Source organism: Podarcis bocagei, assembly GCF_964188305.1.
Source record: "Podarcis bocagei genome assembly, chromosome: 16".
NCBI lineage: Eukaryota > Metazoa > Chordata > Lepidosauria > Squamata > Lacertidae > Podarcis > Podarcis bocagei.
This window is the reverse complement of record NC_138142.1, coordinates 22,849,793-22,871,664: the sequence shown is the minus strand read 5'-3', so window position 1 is coordinate 22,871,664 and position 21,872 is coordinate 22,849,793. Positions and strand designations below refer to the sequence as shown.

The window sequence follows — 21,872 nt, the reverse complement described above, 5'->3', positions numbered from 1 at the left end:
AACAGTTTCAGGCTAAGAACAGACCTCCAGGACGAATTAAATTCTTATCCCAAGGTACCACTGTACAACAGAGGACTTCTCCATTGCAGTCATAGGCGCCGACTCCATGGGGCTTGAGGGGGCTCGAGCCCCCTCAAAAAAATTTTTGGGGGGGCTCAGCCCCCCCAATAATCTCGGGCGGGCGCCCTTTCAGCAGAGCGCCGCCGCCGTCTCCCGCCTCCTCCTCACCTGCTCCTTCGCCAGCCAGCCAGCCGCGCGCCCTAATCGGAGGCACTGCCGGAAATCCTGCGAGAACAGGGGAATCCCGACTGGCCACACCTCCCAGCCAGCCAATCGGCTGGCTGGGGGGGCGTGGCTTGCCCTATTTAGGGCCGGAGCCACTTTATTTGCATATTCATGAGCTTATTTATTATTCATGAGCTTTCCCGGGCCCCCCCAATATTTTTTCTAAGTCCGCGTCCCTGATTGCAGTGCATAGTCGAACTATAGAACTCACTGCCACCTTGGATGTCTTTGAAAGAGAAAGAAACAACCTCATGGAAGATCAGGCTGTCAATGGCTACTGGCTGTGAGAAGAGGATGCTGGATCAGGTGGGCCACTGGCCTGATCCAGCAGGCTCTTTTCAGCAAATGTGTTTGTCTGGCTGGGATGCATCCTTCCACTCCAACAATGCGTCTTGCTTTCCTAGATGCAGGATATAGCATCTGTAGAAGCTAAGGGCTTGTCCAGACTTCCTGTTGTCCCTCTGCTTTCACCCAGTGGAAACAGCTCTTTAGCGGTCAATCAGAACAAAGGGCAACTTGGGTTCACACCAATTTAGCACTAAAGAGGGGTTTTCCAGACCAGTGCTTTCTAGGCATGGGACAAGTGGAAGTGTGGGTGGACCCTAACCCAGTGCTTTTTTCTGGGGGGACACAGCAGTACGCATACCCCTAAACATTTTGTGAATCTAAGTTTGGCCTCATTGCGGGGCAGCATTTCAATATGAGTAGGAAAATGAGAGTACCCTTAAACATTTTTTTTAGAAAAGAAGCACTGCCCTAACCTATTGGCTCCGCCCCTTTTCCCTCTGGCCCAACCCACCACAGACATGTGACCCTCAGAAGCTGGCTCAGGGAGCAATGTGACCTCAGGCTGACTAGGGTTCCCAGCTCATTATACATTGTGAAAATGTTTACCTTTGCATCCTCGACATTCTATGAAGCTCCATATCATCGCTGCCTCGAAATCCTTTCGCAAAGGGGTTGTTTTCGATCTTGAGCTGGGTGATCTGAAAAGAGAAAGCAGAAAGAGGATAGTCGGGGGGTGGGGCTTTCTTCATTCTTGGACTACTGCAATGCGCTGTACGTGGGGCTACCTTTGAAGGTGACCCAGAAACTACAACTAATCCAGAATGCCGCAGCTAGACTAGTGACTGGGAGCGGCCACCAAGACCATATAACACCGGTCCTGAAAGACCTACGTTGGCTCCCAGTACGTTCCCGAGCACAATTCAAAGTGTTGGTGCTGACCTTTAAAGCCCTAAACGGCCTCGGCCCAGTATATCTGAAGGAGCGTCTCCACCCCCATTGTTCTGCCCAGACACTGAGGTCCAGTGCTTTCTGGCAGTTCCCTCACTGTGAGAAGCAAAGCTACAGGGAACCAGGCAGAGGGCCTTCTCGGTAGTGGCACCCGCCCTGTGGAATACCCTCTCATCAGATGTCAAAGAGATAAACTACTACCTGAGATTTAGAAAACATCTGAAGGCAGCCCTCTTCAGGGAAGTTTTTAATGTGTGACATTTTAATGTATTTTTAATCTTTGTTGGAAGCCACCCAGAGTGGCTGGGGAGGCCCGGCCAGATGGGCGGGGTACAAATAATAAAAAATGATGATGATGATGATGATGACAATCCATCACCTGGGCCAAAGAGATTGTCCTAAAAACAAAAAGGAAGCCTTCTTAAAACAAAAACAATCATGCATTGCAGCATCACATATCGTGAAAATGTGCAATCATGGGCATTCGCTGAAGCTGAATGCTGGAACATTCAAGGCAGAAAAAATTATGAAGGGCAAGGATACTGATGGCCATGATGGTTATGCTCTGCTCCACAGATGGAGGGAGTAATGCTTCTGAGTAGCAGTTGCTGGAAACCACAGCAAGGAAGCATGCTCTTGGGATTGGGTCCTGCTTGGGCTTCCCATTGGGACATCTGGTTGGCCACCATGAGAGGAGGATGCTGGACTCTGGCTCAGCCATGTTCCAATTTCCAAGAAGATATTTCCAAAGGCACCATCATTTACCTTGTGATTCTGGTAGGACGTCACAGCGATAAAGGCCGTCTCTGGAAAGACGTGGGTGCAGAAGGCTGTGTTTTTTGAGCCAAACCCATTGTTCTCATCCGCCTTGACGATATGGAGTCTGGGCTGGTATTTGTGCATGGAGTTGAGGATGATCTAGAAGGGGAGGAGGAGGAGACATTGTAAGAACATAAGAAGAACCTGCTGGGTGAGGCCAATGGCCCATATAGCCCAGCATCCTGTTGCCATAGAGGCCAACCACATGCCTGTGGGAAACCAGTAAGCAAGGTAGCTCAGCTGGTTAGAGAATGGTGCTGATAACGCAAGGGTTGGAGGTTCGATCCCCATACAGGACAGCTGCATATTCCTGCATTGCAGGGGGTTGGACTAGATGACCCTCAGGGTCCCTTCCAACTCTAGAATTCTATTATTTCCCCCCTTCCACAGTTTCCAGCAACTGGTATTGTGGAGGCAGAGCATAGCCATGCCTAGTAGTAATAATAATAATAAATTTGTACTTATACCCCGCCCTTCCCGGTTCAAAAACCGGGCTCAGGGCAGCTAACAACAAATTTAAAACACTTAATTGTAGAAGCAGCATAAAATACAGTATAAAAACATAAATAACAATAAAATTCAAAGTTCAGAAATCAATTTAGGGGAAATCCATCTAATAAGCATTAGATAATCACCAGGGCCAGCTGGCTGAATTAGTAGTCATCAATAGTCTTCTCTTCTGGCATCAGACAGAGCACAACAAATACCCTAACTGGGGATACATTGGGGAATTGGAAATGCAGCAAATTCTGGGGCGGGGGGGGGGGGTGCAAAACAAGTTACCCTGTGAAGAAACTCCATGCAGAAAGCCACCATTAATGGCATTATTTGATAAACCAGGGTTTTCCAAACTGTGGTCCACAGACCACCAGCTATCATTCAGAGGGTCTGCCTGGATTCATAGCAGAAAATGGGAGACAGCATGTCTTCCCAGTTAAAAAAATAATCACAGTGGTTTTTAATTGCATTTTGATTGGCTCTTTTCTTTCCTGTATTGTGTTACAGTTGCAGTTCTGTGGGATTCCTAGTGTAGTAAAATCAAAATATAATTTATAAGAAACAACTAAGATGAAATTAAAAGCCATACAGCATCTAGCACAATTGCTATAACAGGGAGAAAAATCATCAAGCAGTCTGCTAAGACCCTAGGAAATCTTCAAGTGATTTGTGGGGGGCGGTGAGATTTGGGAACCACTGTTATGGTGTTCATGAGTTGCTCTGGGCCATTTGTATGAGTAAAGAAACAAATAAATAATAGTAAATACTTGCCTAAGTAGTAACTAGTTAGCAACTCCCATTGACATCATCAGGCAACGGAGTCTGAAATCACTCCTGTTCACCCAGGATTGTATTCAACTAAGTCCTATTCCGAGTAAATCCATCAAAATTAATGAGCCTAAACCAGTCATGTCCACTAACCTGAATGAGTCTACTCTGAGTAAGATTGGCACTGAATACCACCTACAGGCATTTCGTTTAAGGGGATTCCTAAAGCCTTGGTTTCATTTCTGTCTTGGTACATTGTTGCATCAGAGTGTTTGCTTGTGAATATGTCTGAGTAATACATAAATATATGTCCTAAAGGCTTCTGTTTCCCTTTGTCTCCTGATATGTAACTGCATCAGAATATATGCTTGTGGTTGCTTGTATTATTCTTCTACACTGTGTTGTATTCAATTTAAGCTCTACTCAGCTGGAGCCACTGGAATTAATAAACCTAAGTTAGTCATGCATTCTGTTAATTTCAGAGCAGGACTAACATTAGATACAACCTATTATTATTATTATTATTATTAAAATTTGTATACCGCCCTTCATCCTCAGATCTCAAGGTGGTTCACAGCATAAAAATACAAGATAAAAACACAAAACATATAATAAAAACCAGAACAAAAGTATTATTATTATTATCATCATCAGTATTACAATTTATTGCCTTCCTTCACTCTAAGGTCCCAGGGTGGGTTGCAACAATTAAAATGCAGCATTAATATTGAAACACAATATTAAAAAAATCGAAAACAACAACAATTTGCTAAAGGCTTCTGTTTTCATTTCTTTCTTCCTAGGTAGTTGCTTTAGAATTTTTTGCTTCCGTGTTAAAATAATAGTAACAACAATAACTCTCTCACACACATACAAAACAGAACAGGGGGAAATTGACCAAAGGAGAGCGAAGGCCAGAACGCAGGATGGGCATTTGGCATGGGGTTAACGAATGCGCCAGGGCGCCTGACCCCATCTCTTCCTCCCATCCTTCCCCTCCATCTCTCCATTGTCCTTTGAAAGGAATGCCGAAGGGGGGGGTGCCCGTCGGAAGGACCTCCCGAGCGCCTCTCCCCACCCGGCCCCAGCCTTCCAAGCCGACCCAAGTCCCGCAGATCTCCGGCGCTCCCCAAAGCCTAATCTCCAGGGGCGAGGAGGAGGAGACGGGGAGCGTATCGGTCCCGCCCGCCCGTCCCTTCTCCTCCTCCCTCCTGACAATGATTGCCGTCGATTCTGGCGACAGGGAGACGCAGGCTGCCCCGCGGGGCCTGCGCCAGCCAGGGGCCTCGGGACGTCAGGGCTGCTCGCAAAGCCGCTCTCATCCGGGGGGTTTAGCCAAATCGGCTCTGACATCCCGGAGAGCCGCAGACATCAACGGTGAACGATCTAATGGTTTTTAATTTCATTACGGCTCTCCTAATTGAGGGGGCCGCCCGCGCGCCTCCCCGCTTCCCATTGTTGTGGAGCGCGGGCTCCGCTTGGCAGGGAGGGAGACGGTTGGGCCCAGTGGGAAGGGGCGTCCCATTCGGAGCGCCCATTGCCCTTTGCGCGTCCCCCACCCCAAGCCAGGAGCCTCTCTCTCTTGTGTGTGTGTGTGTGTGTGTGTGTGTGTGTGTGTGAGAGAGAGAGAGAGAGAGAGAGAGAGAGAGAGAGAGAGAGAGCGCAGAGTTGGGAGGGGGAGAAAGACTAATAGATTCGTAGAATAGGAAGGGACCCTGAAGATCATCCAACCCCTTGCAATGCGAGAATATGCTGCCGTCCGTATGGGGATCGAACCTGCAACCTCGGCATTATCAGCACCATGCTTTAACAAGCTGAGCTATCCATGCCCATATAAAATTCTTCAAGAAACAGCCTTTTTCACATCCCCCACCACAGCCTAAGCTAGGAGTTGAGGGGGGAGAGAGAGAGAAATGATCATAGAGTTGGAAGGGACCCTCAGGGGTCATCTACTCCAACCCCCTGCGATGCAGGAATCACGGCTAATGTGATTCCAGAAAGGGAAACCAAAGATTATCAAAGTCTTCAACCCTGCATGCCTCTTCCTCCACCAGTGAGTACCAATTTCTTAATCTTTCACCATACATTTGCAGGGTGGTAGCACTCCTGCTGTGACCCACCTTGAATCAGGCCACAGCCCACCAGTTGAAGAGACTGCATGCCAAGGAATTGCTAGACGTGTGAGCTATGGCCCTTCTTCAAATATGCTTCACACCCTAGTGAAGATCATATGAAATTGGCTTATACTGAGTCAGACAATTGGTCCATCTAGCTTAGTATTAACTACATCAGTGATCTTCAGCTGATGGACTCCCAGCATCCCTTAGCCAACTTAGCCAACTATCAGTCTCATTGCACAAAGAAAACTGCCACATCCAGGAAGAACGTCCCTCACCAGGACATGCTAGCTTTCTATGTGCAGGGAAGAAGAAGAGTTTGGATTTGATATCCCGCTTTATCACTACCCAAAGGAGTCTAAAAGCAGCTAACATTCTCCTTTCCCTTATTCCCACACAACAAACACTCTGTGAGGTGAGTGGGGCTGAGAGACTTCTCTGAAGTATGACTAGCCCAAGGTCACCCAGCAGCTGCAGGTAGAGGAGCGGGGAAGTGAACCTGGTTCACCAGATTACGAGTCCACTGCTCTTAACCACTACACCACACTGGAAGGTTGTTTTGTTCTTGTCTCCAGGAGATGAAAGCACTGAACATGTCAAACCTCTCTCCTACAACATGAAGTGGTGTCCTCAGGAAGAGTTGGAGGATATAGGTATTGTCGAGCTACAACTCTATGCTGCCTGGGGCTGGTGGGATTTGTTCTCCAACGGCATCCAGAACACCACAGGCAGTGATGGCTGGTGCTCATTGGGACCGGTAGGGCAGAAGACAAGGAGCCCACCTGTAGGTGGCGCCACAGCCAGTAACAGGCAGAGCCAACTAAGTCCATTTTTGACCCCATCCTCTTCCCTGCTCAGTTCTGCAAAGGCAACACTGAGACTTAAGGTGGAAGATGAAGCTGACAGGCATGCCCTGGGCCTGATCTGGGTATAACCAGCAAGGAAAGCAGATGGAGAGTGGCTGAGGGCAGAATGGGGCTGTGGGGGGGGCAGTTCTTCATGTGTCCTAATGGACTGGCTTCCATTGGTCACAGGTTCCCCACACCTCGTATAGAGAGATATATTTGCAGTGGCTACCAAGTCAAACCTCAAGCAATTTAAGTATTTCTGTTCTTTCTATCATGAATCTACAGCTTGTTTCTAGTTTGTGTTTTTGTCTGGTTGATATAGCTGTAAAGGTTTGCTGTCTGCCCTGGAATCTATTCTGACTGACAGCGATATCTAAATATTTTAAAAGAAGGATCACGCTTCCTTAACTGTAGTCTTTCACACGCAAACATGCCATTTAGCTATTAAATGTTTAAGGCTAAGGTTGTAACTGTTTCCAGAGGGCTAGCTGCCTTAGGACTCAGCTATACAGCTGCAAATAAAACATTTTAAGTGTGCTGTAAAGTGCAATATGCAAATGTGACACTTGATGGCGACAGTGAGCTATGGGAAATTCAATATATTTTTCAAAAAAAATTTAAAAAACCAACATTTTCACAACATTTTTTATATGTGTGTAGATTTCACCCTCGTCTATTGCAGCAAAGCCAATGAAAGGTTTTGTCGCATGTTTACGGCTAACAAATTTATTATTATTATTATTATTATTATTATTATTATTATTATTATTATTATTATACTATAATACATTTGTCTTAAAGGTGCCACAAGATTCTTCAATGTTTCGGGTTTGTTTCTTTATTTCATAAGATTTATACACTGCTTGATTGTTAGGGGAAAACTTCAAAAACCTCAAAGCGTTTTAAAAAAAGGTTGCAATCCTATACACATTTGCTTGCTTGCACGTAAGTCCCTGGGTCAGGCAGTAGGTCAGACTTCTGAAAGGACATTATAGGATTGCACTGCTCAAGGTTATAACAAGAGAAGGCACAGCATACAACTAACTAGAAAATGCCGCCTTTAGTCGAAGATAATTTAGAAGCAAGTTATAATTAATCACAACACATTCCCATGCATGTTTGCACAGAAACAATTCCCATTGTGTACAATAGACCTTAATCCTTTCATATATAAGTTTAGGATTGCAACCCTTAAAAAAGAAGAGGAGGAGGAGCAGAGGAGGCATTCTGTACATGCTCTGATTCCTCCTTAAGGACTAACACCAAAAATAGGTTCTGAAGCTAAGTCCAAGACATGCACCGCTAAAATTAATCCCGGACTAGAATACTCTCTCTCTGTGTGTGTGTGTATTTGTGTGTGTGATGTCAGTCCAGCGAGGCATGAGGATTAATTCAAACTGTAACCTGGGCTGGGCGGCTGCACTTCAATGTAGGTTACTAGATCAGTTAGCACATTGTACAGATCCTTGTTTACAAGGCGCTGCTGTCTCCCATTTCATCTCACATCTCCCCTCCACGTGTCTGCAGGCACCACTTGTGCAGCCGGAGCTCAATTAGAGCCAACTGTTGACAGGGCGCGGCTGCCACCAAGATGCATCAAGCACACTTCCATCAAATTAAGACCAACTTTATTCACTGTTAAACACCTTCCTGGCTCAGGCTTCCCAGCCGCCCATCCCTTGGCATTTCAGCTGTCAGCCTCAGCTTAGTGGAAAGAATTTGAGCATTAATGCTCTCTCTCTGCTGCTGCTGCTGCTCTGGCAGTCTACAGTAGGCAGCAAAAGCATGTAGACCTCAATTGAAAAATGCCCTCCCTTACGCTAGAGCAGGCTTCCTCAACCTCGGCCCTCCAGATGTTTTGGGACTACAACTCCCATCATCCCTAGCTAGCAGGACCAGTGGTCAGGGATGATGGGAACTGTAGTCCCAAAACATCTGGAGGGCCGAGATTGAGGAAGCCTGCTCTAGAGGGAGAGACTAGAACTGCAGGGGATTTTAGCTGAGCATCAGCAGAAGCCTCCTAGCAGGAAGAGTGGTTCCACAGCAGAACAGACCTCCTCAGGAGACAGTGGGCTCTCCTTCACTGAGGATATTTCAGAAGATGCTGGACCACCAGCTGTCAGAGCTGCTGCAGCTCTATCTTGAATAACAGGTCCTGTACTTAATCAGGGCACCAGACTGGAGTACAGTGGTACCTCAGGTTAAGAACTCAATTCGTTCTGGAGGTCCGTTCTTAACCTGAAACTGCTCTTAACCTGAGGTACCACTTTAGCTAATGGGGCCTCCTGCTGCTGCCACGCGATTTCTGTTCACATCCTGAAGCAAAGTTCTTAACCCGAGGTAATATTTCTGGGTTAGCGGAGTCTGTAACCCGAAGTGTCTGTAACCCGAGGTACCACTGTACTAGTTTGGAGGCCCCCTTCCAATTCTGTTATTTTGCGATTCCACAGGCCACAACTCCACAGCCAGTGGTGTCGCAAGGGGGGTGCGGTTCGCCCTGGGTGTCACGCCTAGGGGGGTGACAAACTCCCCACGCCCGGCGGGCGGATTTTCGCGATTGGCACGACCATCACAAAAATACGGCCACTGATCATGCAAATATCGCCAGCGATCAGCCTTCTTCCTCCCCCCCCCCCCGCCCCGGCGGGTGGCATTCACACATCCCCAGCAGGCGGTTTTATGCGATAGGCAGTTGGATTTTCACAATCGGTGGGCAGCACTGGCACCCACGCTGTATCTGTTTCATGGCCAACCTTCCCTAAAAAATGGTCAGCAACTCTGGGCAGCGTTCCCAAAAATTGCAATGGGGGGGGGGGTTGACCAAAAAAAAATTGCACCGGGTACCACCTGACCTTGCTACGCCTCTGTCCACAGCAACCTGTTTTCAGTGCTGGGAAAGGACAGTAATCAATATATGGTTGGATGATAAGAATGCAGTACAGGCTGTCTCTGATCATACACAGAGGAGCTTTCTCTCATTGTTGAAAAATATCACAGTCTCCCTCTGCCTTCACCCATCTGAGATTAGAAGAGACCTGTGTTTTAGGTAGGGAGTGGGTGAATTTGTCAATTTCAGTTTCTCTCTGTTTCTCTCTCTCCTTTTTTAATTTAAATTCAGTTTTCCACATCAATTTGAGATATTTTTTTTAATGTCAGAAAATGTATCAGCATTTTTGTGTGAACTTATCCTAATGTGCAACATGTTTGTATGCAATTTTGGTTAAAAGACACACTTTTGCAAAACAGCATTCCCAAATATAATGCATTGCTGCATGTTATTTTTCACTAACATAATGCATCCTTCCATGCACCTTACCCAAATATATGCATTTTTGTACTTGGCTAGAACATCTCAACATTCAGAAAAGTGCAAATTTTGGAGGATGGCTGTGTCTCATGTCAGAAAGGGTGAATTAAGTCAGTTCCCCTTTAAATGAGAATGCAGTTCAATTTCTCTCTCTCTCTCTCTCTCTCCCCCCCCCCCCATCCCTAGGTTGAGGCTTGAGCATAAGAATAATTCCCAGGGCATTTGGAGGCTTAGAACATGCTTCTGGGATAGCTCAGTTGGTAAAGCATGAGACTCTTAATCTCATGGTTGTGGGTCTGAACCCCACATTGGGCAAAAGATTCAGACATTGCAGGGGGTTGGACTAGATGACCCTCGTGCTCCCTTCCAACTCTACAATTCTATTATTCCCCTTTGAGAAATAAGACTTCAAGCAATATGTGTAGAGGTGTACATGAAAGAAAATAAAAGAACAGTGGAAGCACAGATAAATCAAGAGACTTTCTTACCAAGTGAACATATAAAACAGTAATTTCCTACATTGTTTCTACTTCATTATTTTATAAACGCCAAATCCAATAAATAATACAATATGTATAATGTCAGCTTTATTAGATAGGACATCTTGTTAGCATATGTTGTCTTATGCTTCCCTTTTTTGCAAACAGAGCACTCCTTGACCCATATCCCCCTCACCAGCAGAAATATTAGTTGCAATTCTGAAATAAAGGTAGGTTTTTTAAAAAAAACAAAACCAACAACACCTCTTTCCTCATTTTCCTTCGCAAGCGCTGCGTATACACTCTAGCTTCAAAGAATGTTTTACCCCTCAAAGAATTCTGGGCACCATAGTTTATGAAGGGTTGCTAGGAACTGTAACTCTGCGAGGGGTAAACTCTAGAGCCCAGGATTGTTTAAGGATGAGACTGTGCTTCAAATGTGCTTTAAAGATACAGGATGTACACAGTCTAAGCCACAACAGGCACATTCCCTTACACAGCACCCAAGCTACTCAACTGAGAATTCATTGGGGTTTACTCGCCATCAATTTATCTATCTTGGCAAGGAGTGGAATGCCTGTGGACCTCCAGATGTTGTCAGACTTCAAATCCCATCAGTCCCTGCCAGGATGGCGAGAGTTTTAGACCATCAGCATCTGGAAGGTCACAAGTTATCCACCTGTAATCTAGGCTGCGATCTGGCACAAAGTGAAATCAAGTGAAAGTTTATATCCACCTTCTCTGTTGTTGCCATTGGATCATGGCCCAAAATGTCTACTTTTTAAAATGAGAAGAAGAGTTGTTGGGTATGCAAGGCTGCCTAGAATTTTCTACCCCTAAACCAGGGATGGGGCAAACCTGTGATGCTCTGGGTGTCATTGGACAACAACTCCCATGGTCCCTGACCTTTCATCTCGCTGCCTTGGCTTGATGGGAGTTGTAGTCTTAACAACAGCTAGGCCGCAGCTTCTCCATCTCTTCCCTGTTACTGGGAGTGGCTGCGATTCCACGGTGACAAACGAAAGGCACTCTGCAGGTGCTTAGAGTCACCATCCGTGATACCGTATAACAGGAGCTTAAGATTGCTAAATCCTATTGTGGTGTATATGTATGGATCCAATTAAGCTCTGATTGAAAAGCTGGAGTTTGTTTTGTTTTGACGAGAGCTCCAATGTCAGTCTGTATCAGCCAACATGAAATTAAATCTGCCAGGTACTTACATGGCCAAATGGGTCAAGATGGTTGTTGGTCAGCTTGAGCTTTTGGAAGGAGACCAGCTGCCTCATCCAATGGGCCCCAGTGGCTGGCGAGTCCGGGTGCACATATAATCTTCCCGGCATGGCAGGCTCAGCTTTCCCAGTCACTGACCTAACCAAAATCAACACAGTGGGTTTGGTGTTTTGTTTTATTCTCTCAACTATGTTAGAAAATCAGAAAAGGCTGCAAATCAGAGGAGGGAAGAACAGCTTATCCACACTTATCTTTCCTCCATTCTTTCCAGGCATGGCCCATGCTTTAAATGTATGCGTCCAAGTGCCCTTTTTTTTGCTCCAGAGATTTCCCCATGAAACCCCGCTTTTTAAAGCTTTTGCGGTGAAAGCTCCAGGGCAAAAACCAACAGCAACTGCTTGGACATGGAGCTTTTAAGCACAAATCTGTGCCAGGAAAGAGGGGGGCATAATGTAATTGTGAATAAACCCAGAGAAAGAGAAGAATTGTTGAATGGCTTTTCCCTCCCAGCCCTATTCCTCAGACATGCCCCATCCCTTCACTAATTTTGCAGTAGCTGAAGTGGTAGAGTCTGGAGGTGGCACAATAGACTGTACCACATTACAGATGACAATAATGATAATGACAGTGATAACATGCAGCAGAGAGGAGTGGTAGAGTCCTGAAGTCATGAAATGCAGTAGAGACTGCTGCTGATTGGGACTAGTAGGATGGAAGGCATGGAGGCCAACAGTAGAGGGAGCCAGAGAAAATGCCTGGTGGAGTTACTGATTGGTCTATGACAGACATAGGCAAACTCGGCCCTCCAGATATTTTGGGACCACAACTCCCATCATCCCTAGCTAACAGGACCTGTGGTCAGGGATGATGGGAACTGTAGTCCCAAAACATCTGGAGGGCCAAGTTTGCCTGTGCCTGGTCTATGATAAAGGTAAAGGTAAGGGGACCCCTGACCATTAGGTCCAGTCGTGACTGACTCTGGGGTTGCGGCGCTCATCTTGCTTTATTGGCCGAGGGAGCCGGCGTACAGCTTCTGGGTCATGTGGCTAGCAGGACTAAGCCACTTCTGGCGAACCAGAGCAGCACACGGAAACACCATTTACCTTCCCGCCGGAGCGGTACCTATTTATCTACTTGCACTTTGACATGCTTTTGTACTGCTAGGTTGGCAGGTGCAGGGACCGAGCAACAGGAGCTCACCCCGTCGCAGGGATTTGAACCGCCAACCTTCTGATCAGCAAGTCCTAGGCTCTGTGGTTTAACCCACAGCACCACCCGCATCCCCCTGGTCTATGATAGGTAGAGCCAATTCATTCTGGTTTTGTCCCCACCATACTCTCTGCTGAATTTTATGAGACTAAGGAGGAGGACGCTGACAGCCAGCACTACCCATGAGGCTGATTGCAAGGAGGTGGGCAGGTGGAGGCTGGCAGAGGACAGACTTAGTTTGATGGGGCATTGCCCCTACTTGCCCTAATGGACTCACCTCCACTGACAGAACAGACTGCCCTATTACGTGCTACAGCTGAAGGAATCACATTCTTGAATGTGCAAAGTCTGGTGGATTTGAAAGATGACAAGAATGGTATTGTCCTACCTGAAGTCTGGAGTGGTACAGACCTACCCAACAGTGTCATTCAGCTGTGTGCCACCCAGTATTTAGAGCTGTCCCTACGCACAATGCAAAATGGCTGAATTTTGGACTGTTTTGCTTTGTACTGCTCTATGCTCCAGCCAGGCAAATGAGAGGCATTATGAGAGCACATCTTCCAGCCAAGGAAAACCACTCAAGGTACAAAGCAGAGCCAGTAACGGGTGAGGTCTGTGAAGAGTTCCAAGGGCCAGATAGAGAGGCCTAAAGGGCCACCCTCAGCCTGTGGTTTCCTCAACTCTGCTTTAATGTATAGACAAATGTTCTTAGTCCAAGGAGCAGGGTTTCCCACGCCACACCAAAGAGCAATTGCCCCTTTTGGCTTTGCTCTGTATAGATTTTGTTTTCAACCCTTTAATCTTGCATGGTTTTTGCCCTATCTCCAAAACAGAATTAGGCTGCATACCATTTATTATCTGCAAATTTGTATCTGTGGTCATCAGAGGGGACAATATCCATTAACAGGATGTATTTTGTTTTTGGATTGAGTCCCGTCACTTTCACCTTGTAGCTGGGGAACATGCGCCTAAAAAGGAAAGAAAAAGACATATAAATATTAGCAGAGAGATGCATTGATCTGAAAACGTTTGTTCTGGAACAAATTGCAATTACAGTCTTTCATAGTATAACCAAGATTGAGAACCAGAAAGTAAACATTTCATATGAGGTCCTGTTATCATTAAGGGGTATGATCCACCAGTAAGTTCTCTTACAGCTGCAATCTTAAGCATTTACTCATAAGTATACCCTGCTACTTCCGGGTTGGCTTACTTCAAATAAATTTGCTTAAGATTCCTATCTCTCCTTTCTGCTTCCTCCCTCTCTTTTTTTCAAAATAAGTCATCCAATATCTGAAGCCTTTAAATAATTTCTCACCCATGCATCTGTGTAATTTATAGCACTCTCTAACCAGAATTCAGCACTTCTAAATCCTGAGTAAAAGTCGCAAAGTAATTTAAACAGCCCAAAGCAAAACCAAGTGAAAACAAAATGCTATCATACAGTTTCCAAAATAGAACAAAGAGCTATCAGAGGTGGGGAGCTTGTGGCCTCCAAGATGTAAAGGGACCCCTGACCATTAGGTCCAGTCATGGCCCACTCTGGAGTTGCAGCACTCATCTCGCCGGCGTACAGCTTCCGGGTCATGTGGCCAGCATGACTAAGCCGCTTCTGGCAAACCAGAGCTGCGCATGTAAACACCGTTTACCTTCCCACCAGAGTGGTACCTATTTATCTACTTACACTTTGACATGCTTTTGAACTGCTAGGTGGGCAGGAGCAGGGACCGAGCAATGAGAGCTCACCCCGTTGCGGGGATTCGAACTGCCAACCTTCTGATCGGCAAGTCCTAGGCTCTGTGGTTTAACCCACAGTGCCACCCGCTGAGCTATAAAATGACCACTGGCCATGCTGGATGGGAATTGGAGCCCTAGCTTCCCAATCCCTGGTTCAGAGTGTTCAACACAGCCATGAAGGTCTCTGGCTGGTCCTTACAAGGCAATGCAACTCACAAGGAAGGGTAGGAGGATAGGAAACTGCTTTTTACCAAGTTGGGTTGTTGGTCCTCTAGCTCAGCATTATCTACACCCACTGACTGGCAGCAACTCTCAAGGGTTTCAGGCAGCTGTCCTTAAACCTACTGGAGGTACCAGGGATCAAACCTGGGACCTTCTGCACATAAAGCAGATGCTCTACCACTGAGCTATGGCCATGTCCCTAAGACATAGGAAGCTGCCTTATTATGAGTAAGACCATTGGCCCATCTAGCTCATTGTTGTCAACACACTAACTGGCAGCAATTCTCAGGGGTTTAGACAGATGTCCTCCTTAGCAGTTGGGGAGCAGGAGGAGGAGGAGGACTGGAATTTTAAGAGCTACTGGTGGAACTTGTTTTTTTTTTCTTTTCTTCCTTCATCTCTCTCCATTTTTCCTTGCATGTTGTGTCTTTCAGATTGCACACCTGTCTTACTACTGATTTCTGTAAGCTTCTCTGCAATTGTACAGTACAGACGAATGCCTCGCAAGACGGAAAACTCGCTAGACGAAAGGGTTTTCCGTTTTTGAGCTGCTTCGCAAGACGAATTTCCCTATGGGCTTGCTTAGCAAGACGAAAATGTCTTGCAAGCTTGTTTCCTTTTTCTTAACACTGTTAATACAGTTGCGACTTGACTTCGAGGAGCAACTCATAGAACGCAGTGTACATAGTAGCCTTTTTTGAGGTTTTTAAGACTTTGGTGATTTTTGAAGCTTTTCCAAAACTTCTTTTGCAGCCATTTGGTAAGTTAAGCTTTTAAAACTTTTTTTGGGGGGGTTGGATTTTGGGTTGGGGTGTTTGGAATTCAAGGACTTGGTTTGGGGAGGGGTTTGCAAGAATCTGGAAGCTTGTGTGTGTTTTTCTGCATTTTTATGATTTTCTGTGACCATTGGGCGACTCTGCTGTTTTTTTAAAAAAAATCTGGGTTTGAATTTTGAAATGCTCTTTACAGTATGTGTGACTTTAAAGAGCACTTAATAAACTCTTGTTGTACCAAATTTGGCTTTGTTTGGACTTTTTTTGACCATAGGAATGCATTAATTGATTTTCAATGCATTCCTATGGGAAACCATGCTTCGCAAGACGAAAAATTCGCTAGACGAAAAAATTCGCGGAATGAATTAATTTCGTCTTGTGAGGCACCACTGTATTTTCAATTGTATTTTGTAAGTGTACTGCTGTAAAAATAACTTTAAAAAAACTATGTGGAAAGCAACAAGAAGGCTTGTTAAGCATTAAAGACTAACAGATTCACAGAAACATAGATTTGTAGAGTTGGAAGGGACCACAGGGTCATCTAGTCCAACCCCCTACAATGCAAGAATCTTTCACCCAATGTGGGACTCGAACCCACAACCCCGAGATTAACAGTTATGTTTATATTGTTTACAAAAGTTGGGTGCCTGCCCCTCTCTCTGCCAAGCAGAGGCAAGAGCCCATTGGGCTCCTTTGGAGAATTGAAGACATGGCAGAGACTGTCACAGCTTTAAGAAATACTATATATCCACATATTTACTCCTTTAGTCTGCATGGAGGGAGTCCAGATCTTACAACATGGTCATCTCAAGAGCGGTTTTCTCCCCACCGCAGTGCAGCACTCCAGTCTAAGGCATCTCTCCTCATTCTGTTGCTCCTAAACACTAAGCCTCCTTTATTCCTTTATTATTATTGCATTTGAAATACTAATGATTAACCCCCTCAGGTGTCACCTAACAAAGGAGTTCTCCTGACCATCAACACTTGTTGACTGACTACAGTTAAAGACTGGTACACACTTAGGACATTTACATAGGTTAATTAACTCTTCACACGCTAATTGCTGGTGCTCAGAAGTAGGAACACACATTCCAGTGCGTATGGATCTTGATTACATTCTCAAAGTCCAAGCACAGTCTTTACGCATAAGCACCTCAACCCCCTTCCATAACTTCCTTTCTAATACACATTGAGACTGCCTTATAACATATCCCAGTTATAGCATACAAGTTCTAGTTAAAGCCTAACATTTACTATACTTAAACATCTTAGCACCACAGATCTATTACAATATCAATGCACACAAGCAAGAGACTTTAAAACACTTCTGTGGCATCCAAAATTATACTGAATAAAATCACACTTCTAAAACATACTTTATAAATGCTCTTCCTTTTTAAATTTAAAAGTCTTTAAGACTCTTGCTGCAACAGACCTATGGATATAATTATATGTTTGCATGTGTGCATGTACATTTGCATATATAAACTATTTCTATAAAATATACTTCACTGCATAAAAATTATATGCAATATACATACATAACATTGAGTATATATGAGTACATATTAATAATAATAATAATAATAATAATAATAATAATAATAATAATAATAATAATAATAATAATAATTGAATTTATATACTGTCCTATACCTGGAGGTCTCAGGGCTGTTCACAGAACGAAATCAAAATACGAAACCACAAATTATATAATCAAAATAAAAACAACAACCCAATAACCCCCCATATATACACACGACACAATACAACACAACTTGTCTATAAGGTTCCTCCAAAAGAACCACAGGAATAAACTTGTTTGAAACTGTATAATTGTCTCTTTTTTCTATTTCAATTCTAGGCCAGAATCCAATTAACAATAAATCTAGAAATGGAAGGAACCAAAGGCTGCAATCCTGTACCTGGAAGTGAGTCCAACTGAACCAAATCAGATTTACTTCCAGGTAGACAGGTATAAGATTTCCTCGGACTCTGCTTCTCCTCCACAAAGGCATATACACTGCGCCACATGGTAAACATGAATAAGGGCTGTAGCTTAGTGGTACAGCATTTGCCTTGCATCCAAAAGGTCCCAGGTTCAATCCCCAGCATCTCCAGGTAGGATCTGAAATGTCCCCCACCTGACATCTTGAATTGAATCATTTCCTGCCCATGTAGAGAATACAGAGCTAGATGGACCAAGGGTTTGATTCAATGGATGACCACTTCCTATGTTCCTGAACTGCTTTTGAGATGGAAATTTAAATGGACATGCTAAGACAGTGGGAAACCAATGGTAGTCACTGTATATAAAAAGCAGGGAGGGGTGCCTGAAAATCCTGTTTGGTAAGATAAACTGTGCCACTAAGCAGTTCTTTGCATCCTCAGAACTTAGAAGTGAGTGGCAGCAGGGTCACCCAAACTGCAGTAGAACTTTGCTCTCTTCTTCCCCCTGCGGCTGATGCAATGGATGTGAACTAATCAATGCTCCATTCGCTAATGAATGCTTATACGTAAGAATGTATGAAGAATCCTAGTGGATCAGGCAACGGCCCATCTATTATTTTACTTATTTATTAAAATTTCATACTGCCCTTCATCCGAAGATCACAGGGCAGTTAAAAAATACAACCACCAGCAGCCAGAATTCTCTATGCACAAATTTGGAAGGAAAAAGTTCCTGCCCAAGAAGAATGGATAAGTAAAGTGATGGACAACATGGAATTGGCAAAGTTAACAGCTAAAATAAATGAACCTAATGATGACTGTTTTGTGGAAGGATGGAAGCCTTTTTTGGACTATTTAAAGAAATATTATAGTATGATGAGTTTGCAAGCAGGATTTGAACAAGAGCAACAGAAGGAATTAAAGATTATTGCATTGTTGTTATGGTATAAGAGAGAGATGATAGGTTACAGCAAGGGGAAGCAATAAAAAAATGGAAAATGGGGTGGGAAGTCGACAAAACAGAAAAAAATATCATGTATTGGAATGTATATATGATTTTTTTGAAAATGTAATAAATTATAACGGGGGGGGGGCAAGACGCCCATGGGGAGCTTACATGCAGGATCTGAGCACAACAGTACTCTCCCCGCCTATCATTTCCAGAAACTAGTACTGTACTTGGAGCATACTGCCTCTAGCGGTGGAGGTACAACATAGCCAGGGTGGCTAGTAACCAATAGTGATTATAGTTATCCATCTTAATTCTAAAGCATTCTTATAGCAGACTTAGATATATAATATAATATAATATAATATAATATAATATAATATAATATAATATAATATAATATAATATAATATAATATAATATAATATAATATAATATAATATAATATAATATAATATAATATAATATAATATAATATTTATACGAGGGGGAGGGGGAGAAACAACATTGTGTTCTGAAACGGAAACAGAGAATAAACTGCAGCAAATCCTAAACTCAAACGCAGAATCTTCCAGTCAGACCCTGCCATTCATTTCAACAGGACTAATTTCAAAGCTGGAGTAGAAACTGAACCTTAAAGCATAACCTCCAGCGCTTGTGGTGGAGAGTGTTTTGGGAACACCATAACTGGAGGCGGGATCAAAACACAGTTTTTTCCTCAACACTGAGAGGTAGAGATAGTATAACCCTTGCGATTTATACTATGGTAAATATAGAGGCGAGGAGGCCAAATAGTTTATGAAGGACCCTGTTCAGATCTGATTGTTTTGGTGTCACTGGGTCTAGATTTGCGCATATATATATATATATATATATATATATGAAAACATGCCAAATCTCTTACTGTGCCTATAACGCGCGCGCAAAACTGAGAGGCGCAATGGAACCCCGTAGTACGATCCTATGCATTTTACTCGGAAGTTCTGTGGAACTTACTCGCAAGTAATTGCGCGCAGAATCGCAGCCTAATGGTATACATAGCATTCACTGTGTTAATTTCAAGCATTCACCTGTCCCTAAACTTGATACATAAATAACTAATTAACAAAGCCAGAGCAAGCTTGAGCGAAATGATGTTTGTGCTTTTATGACACACACAAACAAACACATTAAGAAAAGGGGAAACACTTTGGGTTGAAACACTAAGTCCTAGCCAGATGGAAATAACCTTCGTTCATTCATTTCTGTGGATCTACTCTGAGTAGGACTTACGTACTTCTGAACTGACATGGTCAGGATTGTGCCACCGAAACTGGCGGGCCTTTAAATGGTTTCATTTTGTCTCGATTATTGCAATGGTTACCCTGCGAAAATAACTGGAAGAGTTGCTGCAGCACCTAAACTTGTTTTTAAAAAAGGGGGGGGATCTCAGAAGAAACAAACCTTAAGGTCAACTCTTCGAAATATTCCTGCAAGGAAATCTATTCCGAGAGCTCCGCTGTCACTCCTGATATTGCATTTTATGCGACATCAGATCCTGCGTATTTTTCACTGGGCAGAAGTCTTCAAGGCACGTCCGGGCTACTATAACGCACCCGGAAATGCTTCTTTTAATTTCGATGGGGTTCGCAAAGGAACTCCCCCTCCCTCCGAGGACACACACAGCCCTGCAAATGCATCATGTTTCTTCGTCTTTTAGGGAAGCAGGCCGAAATTTCATTTATTTATTTCTTCACAGAGCCATTAACTTACCTAAAAAATATCCATACCCCGCCTTTTGACCAAAATAAAAACCCTCGAGGCGGCTTACAACATTGTGGTAAGACTACAATACGCAACCTCGGTGGAAAACCACAAAGGCAAGAGGATATAGAGAATAAATTTAAAATACACACCATGGGCGTCAAGTTAATAAATAAAAATACTTAACTAACTGACCAACTGCATCGCAGATAACTCGCTTCTACCACCCCCACCCCCCATTATAAAGTCTGCCCCCCCCAAAAAAATGGCTACGCACATGACACACGCACACATCTAGTGATAATGAGTCTTTCCCCACCAGCTCCACCACCCACATTCTGATCCCCCAAAAAGAGAAATATCTGGATTCTTACCTTCCAGCTTTGGTTATAATCATTTCGGTCCCCACGTCATGAAATTTGAGCCATAATTCTCGCTCGTGTAAGAACACTTTGATTCCCTCCATGCCCTAGAAAGGAGAGCAAATGGCAACAGGCAAATCATTATGCAGCAGGGGCAGGTGAGAACACGGGAAGGCGCCTTAGACTGAATCCGACCAGCAGTCCATCTATCTCAGTGTTGTCTACACTGACTAGAAGCAGATATCTAGGTTTCCAGGCAGGAGGCATCCCAGTCCCTACCTGGAGAGGCTGAGAATCGAACCCGGGATCTTCAGCATGCAATGTGACGTACCCGTTCCCCAAATCACGGGGATATCAAGGGTGTTTATTCCCGCGCACCTCAATAGCTGATGGCATGTCTTTTTCACGCCACACCTTTTCAAGTGTATATCCCCCACCGCTTTACTGATGATGATGATGATGATGATGATAAACTTCGATTGATTTGGGAGCAAATCCCACTGGTTTCAAGGTGGCTTGTTCCCTAGTATACGCATAGGCTCGGGTTACACGGGTGTTCCTAAAATGCCAACAGTGAACGTGGAAACGGGGGAGAGACGCGTGCTTCTTCCAGGCACACGCGGCCAGGAAATGGGGTTGGCTGTGGCTCCTGCTGAGAGTACCTCCTCGGTGGCAAACCCGAGTTTCTGTGTAACGTGTGAAACGACCTCCAGAGCGAGAGAGAGAAAAAAAAGAGTGCTAGCGGACTTGGCTGCACTCCACGACGGTTGTTATCCCTTCTCAGTGAATAGAGGCTTGCCTAAACTAGGCTTGTGGTTTTTATCTCCCGAAATGGCGAGGCGGGAGGGGGGAGGGAGGGAGGGTATGAGCGAGAGACGGGACAGTCCGGCTCATGTTCAAAGACGCTTCGCCGCTCCAGGCCGGAGATCTGCCCAGCGCCAGCGGCCATGAGAGCCGCTTGGAACTTTTCTGATAGGAGCCTGCCTGATAGGCTCCGAGCCAAGAGCATCAAAATAGCAGGCGCTATAATAGGATCGGAGGCGAGGAAGGTTTTCCTGAGAAAAAAGGCAGCGGGGTGGGATGGGGGAAGAGAGAGCAGAGAAAAAGGAGGGGTGAGGAGGAGGAGGACGAAAAGCTGACCCCTGGGAAGGAGGTTATCTCTGCCTTGCAGTCACTTACGGGCCCATCCCTACGTCCTTCCAGAGTTTCCTTTATTGGTTGCATTTATATTCCCCCTCACCACCACCCCACCCCAGCTCAGTGCGGCCTGCGTGATTTCCGCCCCCCCTCCACATTTTATCCCCACAGCAACCCTGTGAGGTACGTCGGGCTGCTGCGCC

General features: G+C 44.8%; 1 protein-coding gene across 3 annotated transcripts in view; it reads right to left on the bottom strand.

Moving 5' to 3' along the window:
• The window catches only part of TBX5 (T-box transcription factor 5), a 99,097-nt gene that overhangs the window by 19,713 nt on the left and 57,512 nt on the right, over nt 1-21,872 (bottom strand). For all 3 annotated transcript variants that reach the window (XM_081175290.1, XM_081175289.1, XM_081175288.1), the window contains exons 3-7: nt 20,545-20,639; nt 13,645-13,764; nt 11,578-11,725; nt 2,287-2,439; nt 1,180-1,271 (exon numbers count right to left, since the gene is read on the bottom strand). In XM_081175290.1, the coding sequence (XP_081031416.1) occupies nt 1,180-1,271; nt 2,287-2,439; nt 11,578-11,725; nt 13,645-13,764; nt 20,545-20,639 (608 nt within the window). The remainder of the gene's footprint in view (nt 1-1,179; nt 1,272-2,286; nt 2,440-11,577; nt 11,726-13,644; nt 13,765-20,544; nt 20,640-21,872) is intronic.